We start from the raw sequence: 12,928 nt of genomic DNA, 5'->3' as shown, positions 1-12,928 counted from the left end.
CTACGCCCTCGCCGCTGCTGCCCGTGAAGCAAAAAAGCTGCGAGGGAGTTTCCACACGCTGCATTCCACTCTGTCTCTCATCATGAGGCGCGTACACGCCCAGAGGATGAGAGGTGTGTGTATGCTGTCCTCACGAGGCGTTATAACAATGCTCGTGGATTTATTATGACCGTGTGTAAGGCATATCTGGGACAGAGGAATGCCTCGAGCTCTGCAGTTTATAAACCAATAGGTTAAAACAGCAGGCTTCTGCAGTGAATGAAGCACCTCTGGAGACTCCCCCTGTGGGGGAGACCCAGGGGAATCCCCCCTGTGACCAGCTGACGCTAATGCCGAGCAGAGCTGTGTTACGGAGAGGGCTGTGTGGTTTGTGACACGCCGGAGGAGAGCTGTCAGTTTCTCACTCGCTGCCAGAGAGCGCTCTGCTGCTGGCTGAGTTTGTAATTCCACTCCAGATAACGTTTGTCTGAGAGGGAAGGGAACAGCTCTTCTTCCAACTTGTTATGAAACCCAGGCTTTGACAGATGCGATACGAGATGTACCGTCTGTAAAGCGACTTCCTCCCTGGAGCGAGCCAGCAACTAGCAGGTCGTCCAAGGAAACCCACCCCTCTCATCCCTCCTCTGTGTAGCGGCTCCAGCCTTCTCTACACCAAAAATGGAGGAGCCAGGAACTATCCAAACGGCAGACGATTGTCTGGTCTGATATTCCCTGAAATGAGAAACCGCAGGAATTTCCTGTGTTTCGGGATGATGGGTACGTGGAAGTATGCATCCTTCAGGTGGAAGTGAACCAGTCGTCCTGGTGAACACATTCCAGCCCCTGTTTGATCGTCAGCATGTGAAATACTGACAGATCGAGGATGTCTTATTGCCCCAGTCTTTTTCGGGATTAGAAAAATAACGGGAGTGAAAACCCCTGATTTTCCTCCCTTTGAGGAAACCTGGAAATATCCTCTTCCAACAGGAGTTCCAGCAGCTCGGATTTGGAGCGCAAGACATAGCTTCTGGGAGGACAGGAGTGTTTTCTGTATCCCATTGAACTGTGGGGGGCTTTTTCGTCACCACGCTGCGGGGTGTGACACGTCGAAGGAGAGCTGTCAGCGTGTCCACTCCACTCTCTGCCGTGAGAGTCGTGCTCTCATGCGGGCTGAGTTCAATTCCACCCAGGTAAACAATACTCTGGGCTGGAATAGGACAGCTCTTTTCCCAATTTATCATGAAACCCAGCTTTGACAGATACAATATGAGTTGTACCGTCTGTAAAGCCGCTTCCTCCCTGGAGCGAGCCATGCAGCAGCAGGTCGTCCAGGTAAAAATAGTACTCTCATCCCTCCTCTGTGTAGCGGCTGCAACGCCGTCTTTACACACTTTGAAAAACTACGAGGAGCCAGGGAATAGCCGAACGGCAGACGGTTGTACTGGTACGCTATTCCCTGGAATGAAAACCGCAGAAAACCATTTCCTGTGTTGCGGAATGATGGGTACATGGAAGTATGCATCCTTTAGGTCTATAGAGGTGAACCAATCTCCCTAGTGAACACACTCTAGCACCTTTTTGACCGTCAGCATGTGAAAAGGCCTTTTCATTATTGCCTTGTTGAAAACTGACAGGTCGAGGATGGGTCTCATTCCCCCTGTCTTTTTCGGGATAAGAAAATAGCGGGAGTAATACCCCTGATTTTCTTCCTCCTGGGGAACCCTGGAAATAGCCTCTTTCAACAGGAGTTCCCGTAGCTCTGTTTGGAGCGCAAGACACTGTTCACGGGATGTTAGGCATGTCACCTGTATCCCGTTGAACTGTGGGGGGGGGGAGGCGAACTGCAGGGTGTACCCTCTGCTGATCAGCCTGTGCATCCATCCGTCCATCAAACACATGCGCTGCCACACCGAGAAACACTCTGACAGCGGGCGCGCATGCTCGAGATGTGTTGTGGTTGTCATGACGACGAGCCACGCCAGAGCCCTCGTCGCCGCTGCCCGTGAGGCAACACCAAGGTGGGCCTAGAGCGAAAGGGCTGTGCGGAGGCCTCCACACGCTGCGTATCACTCCGCCTCGCATCATGAGGCGTGTACACGCTCAGAGGATGGATGGAGGTGTTTGCAGTAATATCCACATGAGGCGTTAACACTGCGCTCCTGGGCTTATTATGACCGTGTATATGGCGTATCTCGGACAGAAGAATGCCGCGAGGTCTGTGGTTTAATAACCGAAGAGTCATAACCATCAGATCCCTGCAGCGAACCCAGCTGCCTACTAATCACCAGATTGAAGGCAGCTGGTGTAATTACTGTGCTCCACAGCTTATTAATCGATAGATTAAATAGCGCAGAGGCTTTTTGTACCGAACCCGGCTGGCTATTAACCGATAGGTCATGGCAGCTGGCTCACCGGCCAGAGTGGGGGATATGTGAAACACATTTGAAACTGATGACTCAGCCAACATGTTGGGAAATAATCTTCTTTTATTTTCCTCACACTGCCTCCCCAACCGTCAAGGCCGCTCTGCTTCCTCGGCAGCTCTCATGGAGCAGACACCGAACGGGAGTACCTCACTCCCTTTTTACCCCCCCTCTCCTGGTGGGGGGGCGGAGGCCCCGTGAGGCAACCCAAGGTGGGCCTAGCGAAAAGGCTGTGAGGAGGCCTCCATATGTTGCATTCACTCCGCCTCTCATCATGATGCACGTACACGCTCAGAGGATGGGTGGAGGTGTGTGCAGTGATAACCACATGAGGCGTTACCACGGTGCTCATGGGCTTATTGTCACCGTGTGTAGGTGGCGTATCTCGGATAGAGGAATGCCGCGAGGTCTGTGGTTTAATAACCGAAAGTTATAACCACCAGAACCCTGCAGCGAACCATGCTGCCTACTAATCACCAGATTGAAGGCAGCTGGTGTAGTTACTGTGCTCCGCAGCTTATTAATCGATAGATTAAAATGCGCAGGCTTTTGTAACGAATCCTGCTGGCTATTAACCGATAGGTCATAGGCAGCTGGTTTACCCAGAGTGGGGGATATGTGAAACACATTTGAAACTGATGACTCAGCCAACATGTTGGAAAATAAGCTTCTTTTTATTTTCCTCACACTCCCTCCCAAACCGTCAAGGCCGCTCTGTCTCCTCGGCGGCTCTCATGGAGCAGACGCCGAACGGGAGTATCTCACTCCCTTTTTAACCCCCTCTGGCGGGGGCCCGTAGGTGCGGGACGGTGCCCTGGAGGTGTGGGCCGGTGCCCCGGCCGCCGCTGACGGACGATTCTGACGCCTCGGCTGCTGTTGCTGCTGGTGTCTGTCCGTCTGCCGCTGTGGCCGGGTTGGCTGCTGCTGCTGCCGCTGGTGTCGGTGCTGCTTCACCGCTGGCTGGAGCCAGCCGACGTGCTGGCGGATGTCCTCCGCCTGCTCCGATGCCGCCTTCATGGAATCAACCATGGCCAGGAACTGGGGCCCGAACAGCCCGTCCGAGCTGATCGGAGCGTCCAGTAAAACCTTCCTGGCTGGCTCTGTGACCGCTGCCTGCTGTAACCAGAGGTGACGCTGGATCTGTGTCATCCAGGCTGTAATCCTCGCCTGGGACACCGCCACGGCTGTGCACAGCAAGAGCGCCGTGCTGGCCGCCTTAGCGATCTCCTCCGCCTCCTCTGGAGCCACGGTGGTGTGTTCTGGATGGGCTCCTGCCCACCCCAGACGTCTTCCTCACCCGCAGCAGCTAGAGCGTCCGCCCTTCGCTTCCTGTCGGATGACGGAAGACGCACACAGTGAGGACATGCGACCTGCTGGCTGATAGCCGCGTCCGCGTGCTCTGGCCTCAGACAGGCTGCGCATATCGGATGCAAATCGTAGCTCATAATGTAGCCCGTATTGCACGAAGGGCACATACGGACACACTCTTTATTACTCATGATGTTGCTTTTCTCGTGCTTCAGTAAACTGCTGGTTGCTGAAGAAAAGAGGGAGCAGATCGCCGGGCAACCTCCCTATTTATACCGGAAGGAGGCCCGAGGGTGGGGCCCACCTAGCGGGTGGGCGTGGACTACAAGTGTTTTTCAGTACTGCGCGGGGGCGCAGAAGGGTAAACCAATAGCGATAGCCTTAGAGGGCGAAGCCATATACGAAATAGAACTGCACTTAAGTACAGTACTTGAGTAAATGTACTTAGATACTTCCTGTGTCACATGCGGAGACGCGCTTGTGGGCGTGTTTGTGTTGTTTACTAACAAGACTATCATGGCGGCGGCGGAGCTCAAGTCTAGTTTCTCCACCTGGAGATATTCTCACTATTTCACTTTTGTCGAGCACAAAGAAAAGAACGTTTTAGTTCAATGTAAGTTGTGTCTTGGCGGGTCAAAGATCCTATCTACTGCCCAAACCAGTCATTCAAATCTCTTAAAACATCTGCAAAAACAACATGCTGGGGACGAAGCTAGTAGCTAAGACCACAGAGACTCAGCCGACGCCACTCCACCTCCACCTAAGCAACAGCGGCTGGATTTTAACCGAGGGACTGCTAGCCAGGGAAAAGTCGATAAAGCCATTGCACGGTATGTTGTAGAACACATGCAGGCTATTGCTACAGTGGAGTCACCCGCTTTCAGGGAGCTAGTTAGCATGATAGCATGTCCGGGCGGCACACGGCATATGGGACGGAAAACTTGTTCCAACAACCTGGAGAAAGAATATACAAAAATGGAAAGCCAGCTAATATCGATGCAATCCAGATTGCATATAATGCATGTCAAGTTGATCAACAGATTGTATTATTCTCCAATGCAATAACAGTACTGAAATGAAGGCTATAAGGGCATTAATGGGAGCCCTTTTTTTAAGTAACTAAAACGTTACTTTTCACAGTAACGCATTACTTTTGGGTGTAAGTAACTAGTAAAGTAACTGCGTTACTTTTGACATGAAGTAACTAGTAATGTAACTAGTTACTGGTTTTCAGTAACTAGCACAACACTGCTTCTAATGCACTGATTCGCTAGCTGAACAGCTAATCAGAGTGATTTATTTTCGCCGAAAAGGCGTCGGCCCGGCTGAAAAGACCCAACGGTGCGGGACACACCAATCTGAGTAGGGCGTGTTGACGCTCATCGTCGGCCTGGCGCCCACCGACGCCGATAATCGGCCTGGTGTGTCCGCGCCTTTAGAGACACAGGGGAGGATGCTGATTGGTCTGTAATTGGACATCATTGCCTTATCCCCAGATTTAAAGATCGGTGTCACCGTGGCCACCTTCCAGGACAATGGAACTTCCCTCGTGCTAAGAGATTGATTTACTAGCATACTAATTGGTTTTATTAGACCGTCAATATTTGTCTTTATAAAGTTGGTGTCGAAATCATATGCATCCCTAGCCTTAGAACCTTTTAACCCTAAGATTATATTTGTTTACCTCAGCCTCTGTGACTTCCTCCAGGTCAAAAACGGGGTGTGTATCCACAGTCGGGCTGGGTGAGACCTCAGATGGCGGGAAGAGCTTTGTAATGTCCAGAGCACTATTTATAAAATACTCATATAGAGAGCTGGCCAACACTGCAGGGTCTTTTATCAGGGCATCATTGATTTTTAATTCTAGTACATTATTTCCTGTTTGGTTTGTTTACCTAATAGTTTATTTAGGATTTGCCAAACGTTTTTACTGTTACCTTTCGCACCTTCAATTATGTTGATGAAAAAGTTTGCTTTGGCCTGCCTTATTGTTTGTGTTATCTTGTTACGAGTGCATTTCTGTCTATCAGTGGATAGTCCGGATTTCAAGCTTTGCTTTAGTAGTTGGTCTCTAGATTTCATGAGATTCCTGCACTGTAGATTCAGCCAGGGAAGTTGATTTAAGTTGTGTTTGTACTCAAGATAAGCTACAGCAGGCTGTGCAGCTGGCAGTAACAGATGACTGTTCATATAATCAGTTTCTGGCTATGAGCTCTTTTGGGACCTTTACACTTTACACAACTATAAGCTTTGACTTGCTGACATATTGCAATTGTCCCAAACAGAGAACAAATAACACAGCTGACCTGGTTTGACAATGCCAACATTAGATTTGGAAGGTTTTATCCAACATCTGTGTTGTGTCAAGTCTGGAAATACTACAAATAACAACCTTTATGTTTATGTATCCAATACAAAGATCCTGAGGCTGAAGAGAGCGATGGTCGGGGAATGTCTTTGAAGAAATGGTGCCTTCAGGCTGTGCAGCAGGATGGAGTTCCTGGCTTTAGAAATGTCTTGTCCTAAGCGTGGGTCTCGTTTTGGGTGAGCGTGGGGAGATCTGAGTGTATAAGACTTGACTAATTGTTGCACTGAAAGACACAGCAGCGCCTGAGGGGAGATGATAAGCATAAGCATAAGCCTGTGTGTGTGTGTGTGTGTGTGTGTGTGTGTGTGTGTGTGTGTGTGTGTGTGTGTGTGTGTGTGTGTGTGTGTGTGTGTGTGTGTGTGTGTGTGTGTGTGCAACATTATGCTGGTTATGGAGGCAGGGACCACTCACCACCTGTCTGTCCATCCATGTGAGCAAAGACCTGCTGTCCCTTCAGCGTATTTATCCAACACACACATACACACAACAGTTTGAAAAAAAGCTTATGAGATCAGCAACAAACTAAAAAGATACACGATGAAACATTAACTTAAGTGCTTGCACTCAGGAAATGCACCAAATGCACTTTTAAAAAAAGGTCAAATTAAATATTCCACCTCAGCAGGAAGAGAAAATGATTTAACTGAGGTCATGTTTTTGTGACTCCACTGTCTGCTGGCAAAATAAAATGGTGTTTCCCATAGAGTGCGGGTGTCAGCTAATTTACAGTGTGCAGCATTAGGTTTAAAGTAAAGTTAAAATAGGGGGCTGGGTCACACCAGCATTTCAAAAAAACAATTGTGAAGAAATCTGTAGATTACAATGGAAATGCTGCAATTGAGCATTTTGGACTGCAACTTACAACATGTTCTTATTGTCAATTAATCTGTTGATTGTTTTCTTGATTAATGGATTAGTTGTTTGGTCTATGAAATGTCAGAAAAAAGTATTTTCTCTTATAATAACGTACTTCAGTGCAAAGATTATAATTCTAATATATTTTTTTTAAATGTTGGCCATGAGGGTTGTGCAATAGGTCGCCATTGTCAGTATGTGCGTCTGTGTGTATTGTGTTTGTTCAAACGGTGTATGATTGATGATATGTGTATGTCTCTTAAATGTCCACTATGTTTGTATATTATGTACATGTATGCGGAACTGCTGGACGGAGCCCAGAACGAATTTCCTTACGGGGACAATAAAGTATATCGTATCGTATCGTATAATAGAGAAAATAAATAGATATTTTAATATATACACCGTTAAAGTAAAGTTGCCTAAATAAAACAATCTTCAAATTATATTTACTAAAAAGAAATTACATCACACATGTTGGGAAATGTTACTTATAATTTGTATGTCATGATTACTTTATTGAATACCACAAACTTTTCTTATATGATTTAATCCCGATGCATTTCCTTAAAAGATTATTAATTATCATACTGAAATATTGTCCACATACATATACTGTGCCACTTTCTGGTGTGACCGGGTCTTAACAGAGCAGATCATGCAGCACTTCACTTTAAAACACTGATCATGTATTGTGAATTAATTATTTGTAAAGAAGAATGGGCCCCCACCCCCCTTTCTCTGGGGGTTCGGTTAAACAAAGAGTAGCTGCACCCCTTTCAAAGCTAAAATCACGTCTGATCCAGTACACATATAGGTCAGCGACTATGCTCTTGTACATCTGCCATTAAGCTACCATGAATACAAAGTGAAAACAATGCCCCCCCCCCCACCAAATATGTGTCATGCCTCCCCTAAATAGTGCATATCCCACTTTCACACATGTGAGTGCACATAGAACAGCACCCTTCCATTCGTCCTCACTTTGCTTAAGATCTGTTACCCCCCACGAGTTAATCTGTGCTCTCATTTCTCCCCCTGGTTTCTGGGACATGCAGGATGTGTCATTGTTAAACAAAAATGTGATTGACAGTAAACATAAGGTGGGATTATCGTTCACCATATTGTTTGGCACCGATAATGGTCAATACGAGTCCACGATAACAGAAAGATATTCAACTATGCAACAGCTGTTGAAATGTAGCATATTCAGTCTCCCTGAGTGAATATAAAGTAAGACAGTTTGATACCTAGAGAAATATTTCCTACGGTGAAAGTGAAATATTTCTCTGTTCCTCTGGTGGAAGTTATTTATTTTGGCTGCAGGCAAATAGAGTTGACTGCTGCCACAGTGCTGTATGAGTGAGAGACAGGTGGTCACATAGAGAAGAGAAACAAGATGGTTCATATTAAACACACATGCCTTAGCCTTGCTTGATTATTTGGCTTTTAAAGCATCTCATGGGGTTTTAGTTGACAAAATCCTCAAGCAAAGTATACAATGGAAAGATGTTATGCCAATATTTGCATGCCAGAATGTACCAATATGTAACTGTATTTGCTTCCCAGAGCTGTTTTTGTTCACTAAAGTTTTTGAAAAAATTGACACAAAAAAGGTAAAACTACAAAATAAATAAATATGCTGTTGCGCTCTGACGGGTCCAGAGTGCCTGTTTTCTCACTTCATTCCTCTTGGCAGTCAAAGATCTGCTCCTGACTTCTGTGTCATGACAGTTCTCTAAAAAAACCTGATACAGGCTCAACAGCACTATACTGAAATAGAGGAACCCTAAAAACGATATGGTTTGCTTTTTTCTTGCACGACAGAGAAATATTCTAACTTGAGATGTCCGGATAACTAATGGGACCAAAGGGAGCCAGGCAATTTCCAGCAAGACTCTTGGCAGCGAGAGGACGGAGGCTGCATCCTGACGGACACGAGGGAGGCTTAAAATCCCATTAGAGCCGATCAAAATTCAAAGGGAGGCATGCAGCCTGCCCTCAGCCTAAATCTATTCCTGTCAGCACTGAGGAGATAGCAGAGATGTGCTCAATTGAGACCGTCTATTCTGGTAGGAGGAGAGAGAAGGGGTGAGGAGGCGAGAATGTCCGTAATTTTTTTTCGTAGAGGAGACATCGGCCTGCTTGTTTCCCAAGGATATTCCAGGACATGCCTTTTCCAAAGCAGTGAGCTGTGAGCGACTAAACCACATCTCTCCGTGTGGGATGCAACTTTTATCATTCAGCCTCGTTAATCAATTGTGGAGGTCGTTACAATGCAAGGGGTCTCTCTATTATAAAGCACTGGAGCTCACACACACATTCATACGTGCAAATACTAAGTGAACTCACTACTGGGGCGGTTTCTAAGCCACCGGTCAAACTGAATGAAAGTAATTATTATGAACCAGCACAGTAGGACCAATCAGACATAATGGGAGAAGGTTTAACAAAACACAACTCTGAAAAGATCCACAGGATACAAAATTGTGTCTTTTTCTCTTTGTTCGCTGTGGGAATGGCAGGTGTGTGAGGACTTGACTGAACTAGCACTGTCAAACCCAGATTCAGTGTTTGTTCAGCGAGGATCAGGCTGCTCTGCCTCCCTGCTCATGTTTGCTCCTGTTTCCTCACATCCACTGAGACTAAACAGATTAGTCGAGGGAGATGAAACGACTTCGGCTCTGCCAGCCAACAACCCCTCTTGATTTCAGGACTCTAGTCTCTCTCCTCAGTGCCATCAGTTCATTCCCCACTCTCTTTAATCACTCTCCTCCACACTCAGTCCCTCAGCTAAATGGTTGTGCTTCTTTTAAAAATAAAATAAAGACAAGGTTTCAGTGAAAAGAGATGAGGCGAGAGTCAGGAAGGCCAGTCAATATTCAGCTGCACAAAGCTAATCACGTTTAACTTGGCAGCCAACGCAGAGCGCACGCCCACCCTCTAAATGTGTTTGCATTCACTCAGTGTAGGCACAGTGTGGGAGGGGGCTCCCTAAAGAAGAGTTTGGCCACAAGAAACAATCTGTGCTTTCCATGTGTTTCAAAACCCGGGGCCACACACAAACACACACCAGGCGTACTATTGATTCTACAAGGCAGTACCTGACTTAAGAAATGAGACAATGGAACTTTCAAAAGAAGTTAAAAAACCTTTGGATAAAAAAACTTGACTCACAAGATATAAAACAGACCCGTGTTCAACTCAATGTTGATATAGCCTTTTAAATTTACTTCTAAATGTTCATTAGATTGATGCCTTTACTCCTTAATCTAGCCTACAAAATGTAGGATGAACATTACTCACTTTTTTTTTGCAGTAAAAATATATTTCAATATCAGGAAATACATTTCTACATTATCTTTTGATTGCCACTTGTAGCCACAGTAAAAGTAAAGTAATTCAAAGATAACATGACACAGTAAAAATGCCAATCCACTGGTCCAAAAATAGTAACATCTCTCTAGTAAGCAGAGAATGCATTAAACACACATATATAATAAATGAGGTTGTATTTTTATAGATCGGTGCACTCAGGCAGACTCTCTGTTCACATTAGTCACACAGGGGACTCCATGAAGCAGTGTTCTGTTTGACTTAAAAACAAAGATATTCCATACAATAGCCTGAGAGTTGCAACCTCAGAATAGTAACTCATTCATTATGAATGTAGGCTTTCTTTAGACCGTAAGAGGTACTTAAGATACAGAACATGTATGCATCATCATACTCGGACATAAACAAGCTCCAATGAGTGTATATCTTTGAATAGCAACATCATGTCAATAAATAAATATAAAAAGCCTGTTTTATGTTCTGCCTCGCCCTGCCGTTTATCACCTCCATGATCATGTTTGGTTTACAACTTTATTGATTTGTCAGCTTTGGGAATTTTAGGAACACACACACACACACACACACACACACACACACACACACACACACACACACACACACACACACACACACACACACACACACACACACACACACACACACACACACACACACACACACACACACACACACACACACACACACACACACACACACACACACACACACACACACACACACACACACACACACACACACACACACACACACACACACACACACACACACACACACACACACACACACACACACACACACACACACACACACACCTGTCTGTGTTGTTGTTTTGTCTTGTCTTGTCTTTGGGTTTCCTGTTTTATTTTGTAAATTGTTCACCCCCGTTTCCTGCTTGTTGCTTTCTGTCTGTTTTCCCTCCCTGATTACCCGATTGTGTTCACCTGGTGCCTCTGTGTTTTCTCCTACCTCCTCACCTGTCTCGTGTTTGTTTGATTAGTCCTGGGTGTATTTAAGTTCTGGTTTTTACGTCTGTCTTTGTCGGTTCGTCTTGTGTTTTGACTTGGTCTGCGGTGAGTGTTCTGTTCTGTATTTGTTAATAGTTGAGCCTTGAAATAAAGGAGCTATTTTTCGTCACTTTAATCTGCATTTGGGTCCTGCTTCCTGCACAAACCGTGACAACGTCTGTCTCTGCCTAAAATATCTCTCTCTAACAGCAGGGTTTCTCAGATGTTATACACTGCCTTCTCCAACCTCAATCCTTTACACTAGAGGAGCCAAAACAAAGTATTGAAAAAGAACATGGCGGATTCCCCAAAACTGCTGTAAAAAAAAAAGTTGGAATGTTGTGCCTTGAATGGGCCCTATTATGCTAATTTTCAGTTTTCATAATTGTGGAGCTGCAACATTTTGAATAAGTAATGAATTGCCAGTGTTTTTGAATGATTTTGCAATAGGATTCAAAATGGAGATATTTAAAGATATTGGTGTGATCTTTTAAGGAATCTGTAACAAACGGAGACCTTTTTGTTGTGCATTTTGGGTGTAGGAGATAAAAGTGGCATTTTTGCCTCTGTATAAAATACAGGGAAGGAAAACCCTAAACAGCATAATAGGGCCCCTTTAAACTCACGCATTTCTAAGATGATGAATGCACATTATGGCTTTGCTGAGCTTTAAAAAGAAAATCATGCTGCAAATTCACTCAGCTTCAAAGAGCCTCGTCATGTCTGAAACAAGCGAGTACAGTGAGCCACACTTAAATGACAGAATAAATCCAGGTCTCTGATACCACTGTGCTCCTAGAGGAAAACGCTGACCCACTGGGACATGAAAGGGGAAAATGATTACAGGATCCCCATAGTAACACTACTGACTGCTAATGCTTTATGGGAAGAAGAAAAAACAACAAGCCTGGCTATGATACGATAGTATGAATAAGAATGAGGAAATGCCAGGCGAGAAATGAAATTAAACTCATTCATTCTAAAAAGGTTTGATTTGTGCTACTAGCCTCTCCACAGGAAGGAAACAGACTGACTTTCATCAAAGGTAGCCATAACATGCCCACACACTGTGTCCTTGAACTTTTAAAAACATTTATAGAAAGGGTAACACAGTATTCAGCCAATAAATCTCTTACTGCTTTTTCTTTCTGCAGAATTCACCCCTGCATTGCTTTCTCTGAAGTCGTGATCTGTTGTCCAGCCAGTGGGTGCATGCGTCACTACGGTCTCAATATAAATGTCATCTGACAGACACAAATACTCTTTGGATGTGTGTGCTCAGTGCATTATTGTAAAGAGAGTTCAAATTAGATCACCACAGGACTGTGGCGTGTGCGCTCTTAAACACACACACATGACATTGTGTTTACATCTTACCCTGATTCTCCTCATGGCCGCCACGATCTCCATCCGACTGTTGGGCCTGGGCACGTCCAGACTCCCCACATACTGCAGTAAACAAAAACACACAAAGTCAGAGGTGTAATCCCACACACTCCAGCTGAACATTTAACAGCTTCTAAAGAGGTAGAAAAAAAAACAGACCATTCACAAAATAAGATGTTTTCGGGGGGGGGTTATTAATCCATTTGTTGGTTTGGATAATAATGCACTTTTTAATGAATTGACGATCA

At 45.3% G+C, this 12,928-nt stretch overlaps 1 protein-coding gene across 1 annotated transcript in view; it reads right to left on the bottom strand.

Moving 5' to 3' along the window:
• si:dkey-34e4.1 (carboxyl-terminal PDZ ligand of neuronal nitric oxide synthase protein) overlaps window positions 1-12,928 on the bottom strand; it is an 84,282-nt gene that overhangs the window by 69,692 nt on the left and 1,662 nt on the right. Inside the window, exon 2 of the mRNA XM_034238876.1 lies at window positions 12,672-12,743. Coding sequence (XP_034094767.1) covers window positions 12,672-12,743 — 72 coding nt within the window. The remainder of the gene's footprint in view (window positions 1-12,671; window positions 12,744-12,928) is intronic.

Source organism: Gymnodraco acuticeps, unplaced genomic scaffold (assembly GCF_902827175.1).
Source record: "Gymnodraco acuticeps unplaced genomic scaffold, fGymAcu1.1, whole genome shotgun sequence".
Lineage (NCBI taxonomy): Eukaryota > Metazoa > Chordata > Actinopteri > Perciformes > Bathydraconidae > Gymnodraco > Gymnodraco acuticeps.
This window is presented reverse-complemented; position numbering and strand designations above follow the sequence as displayed.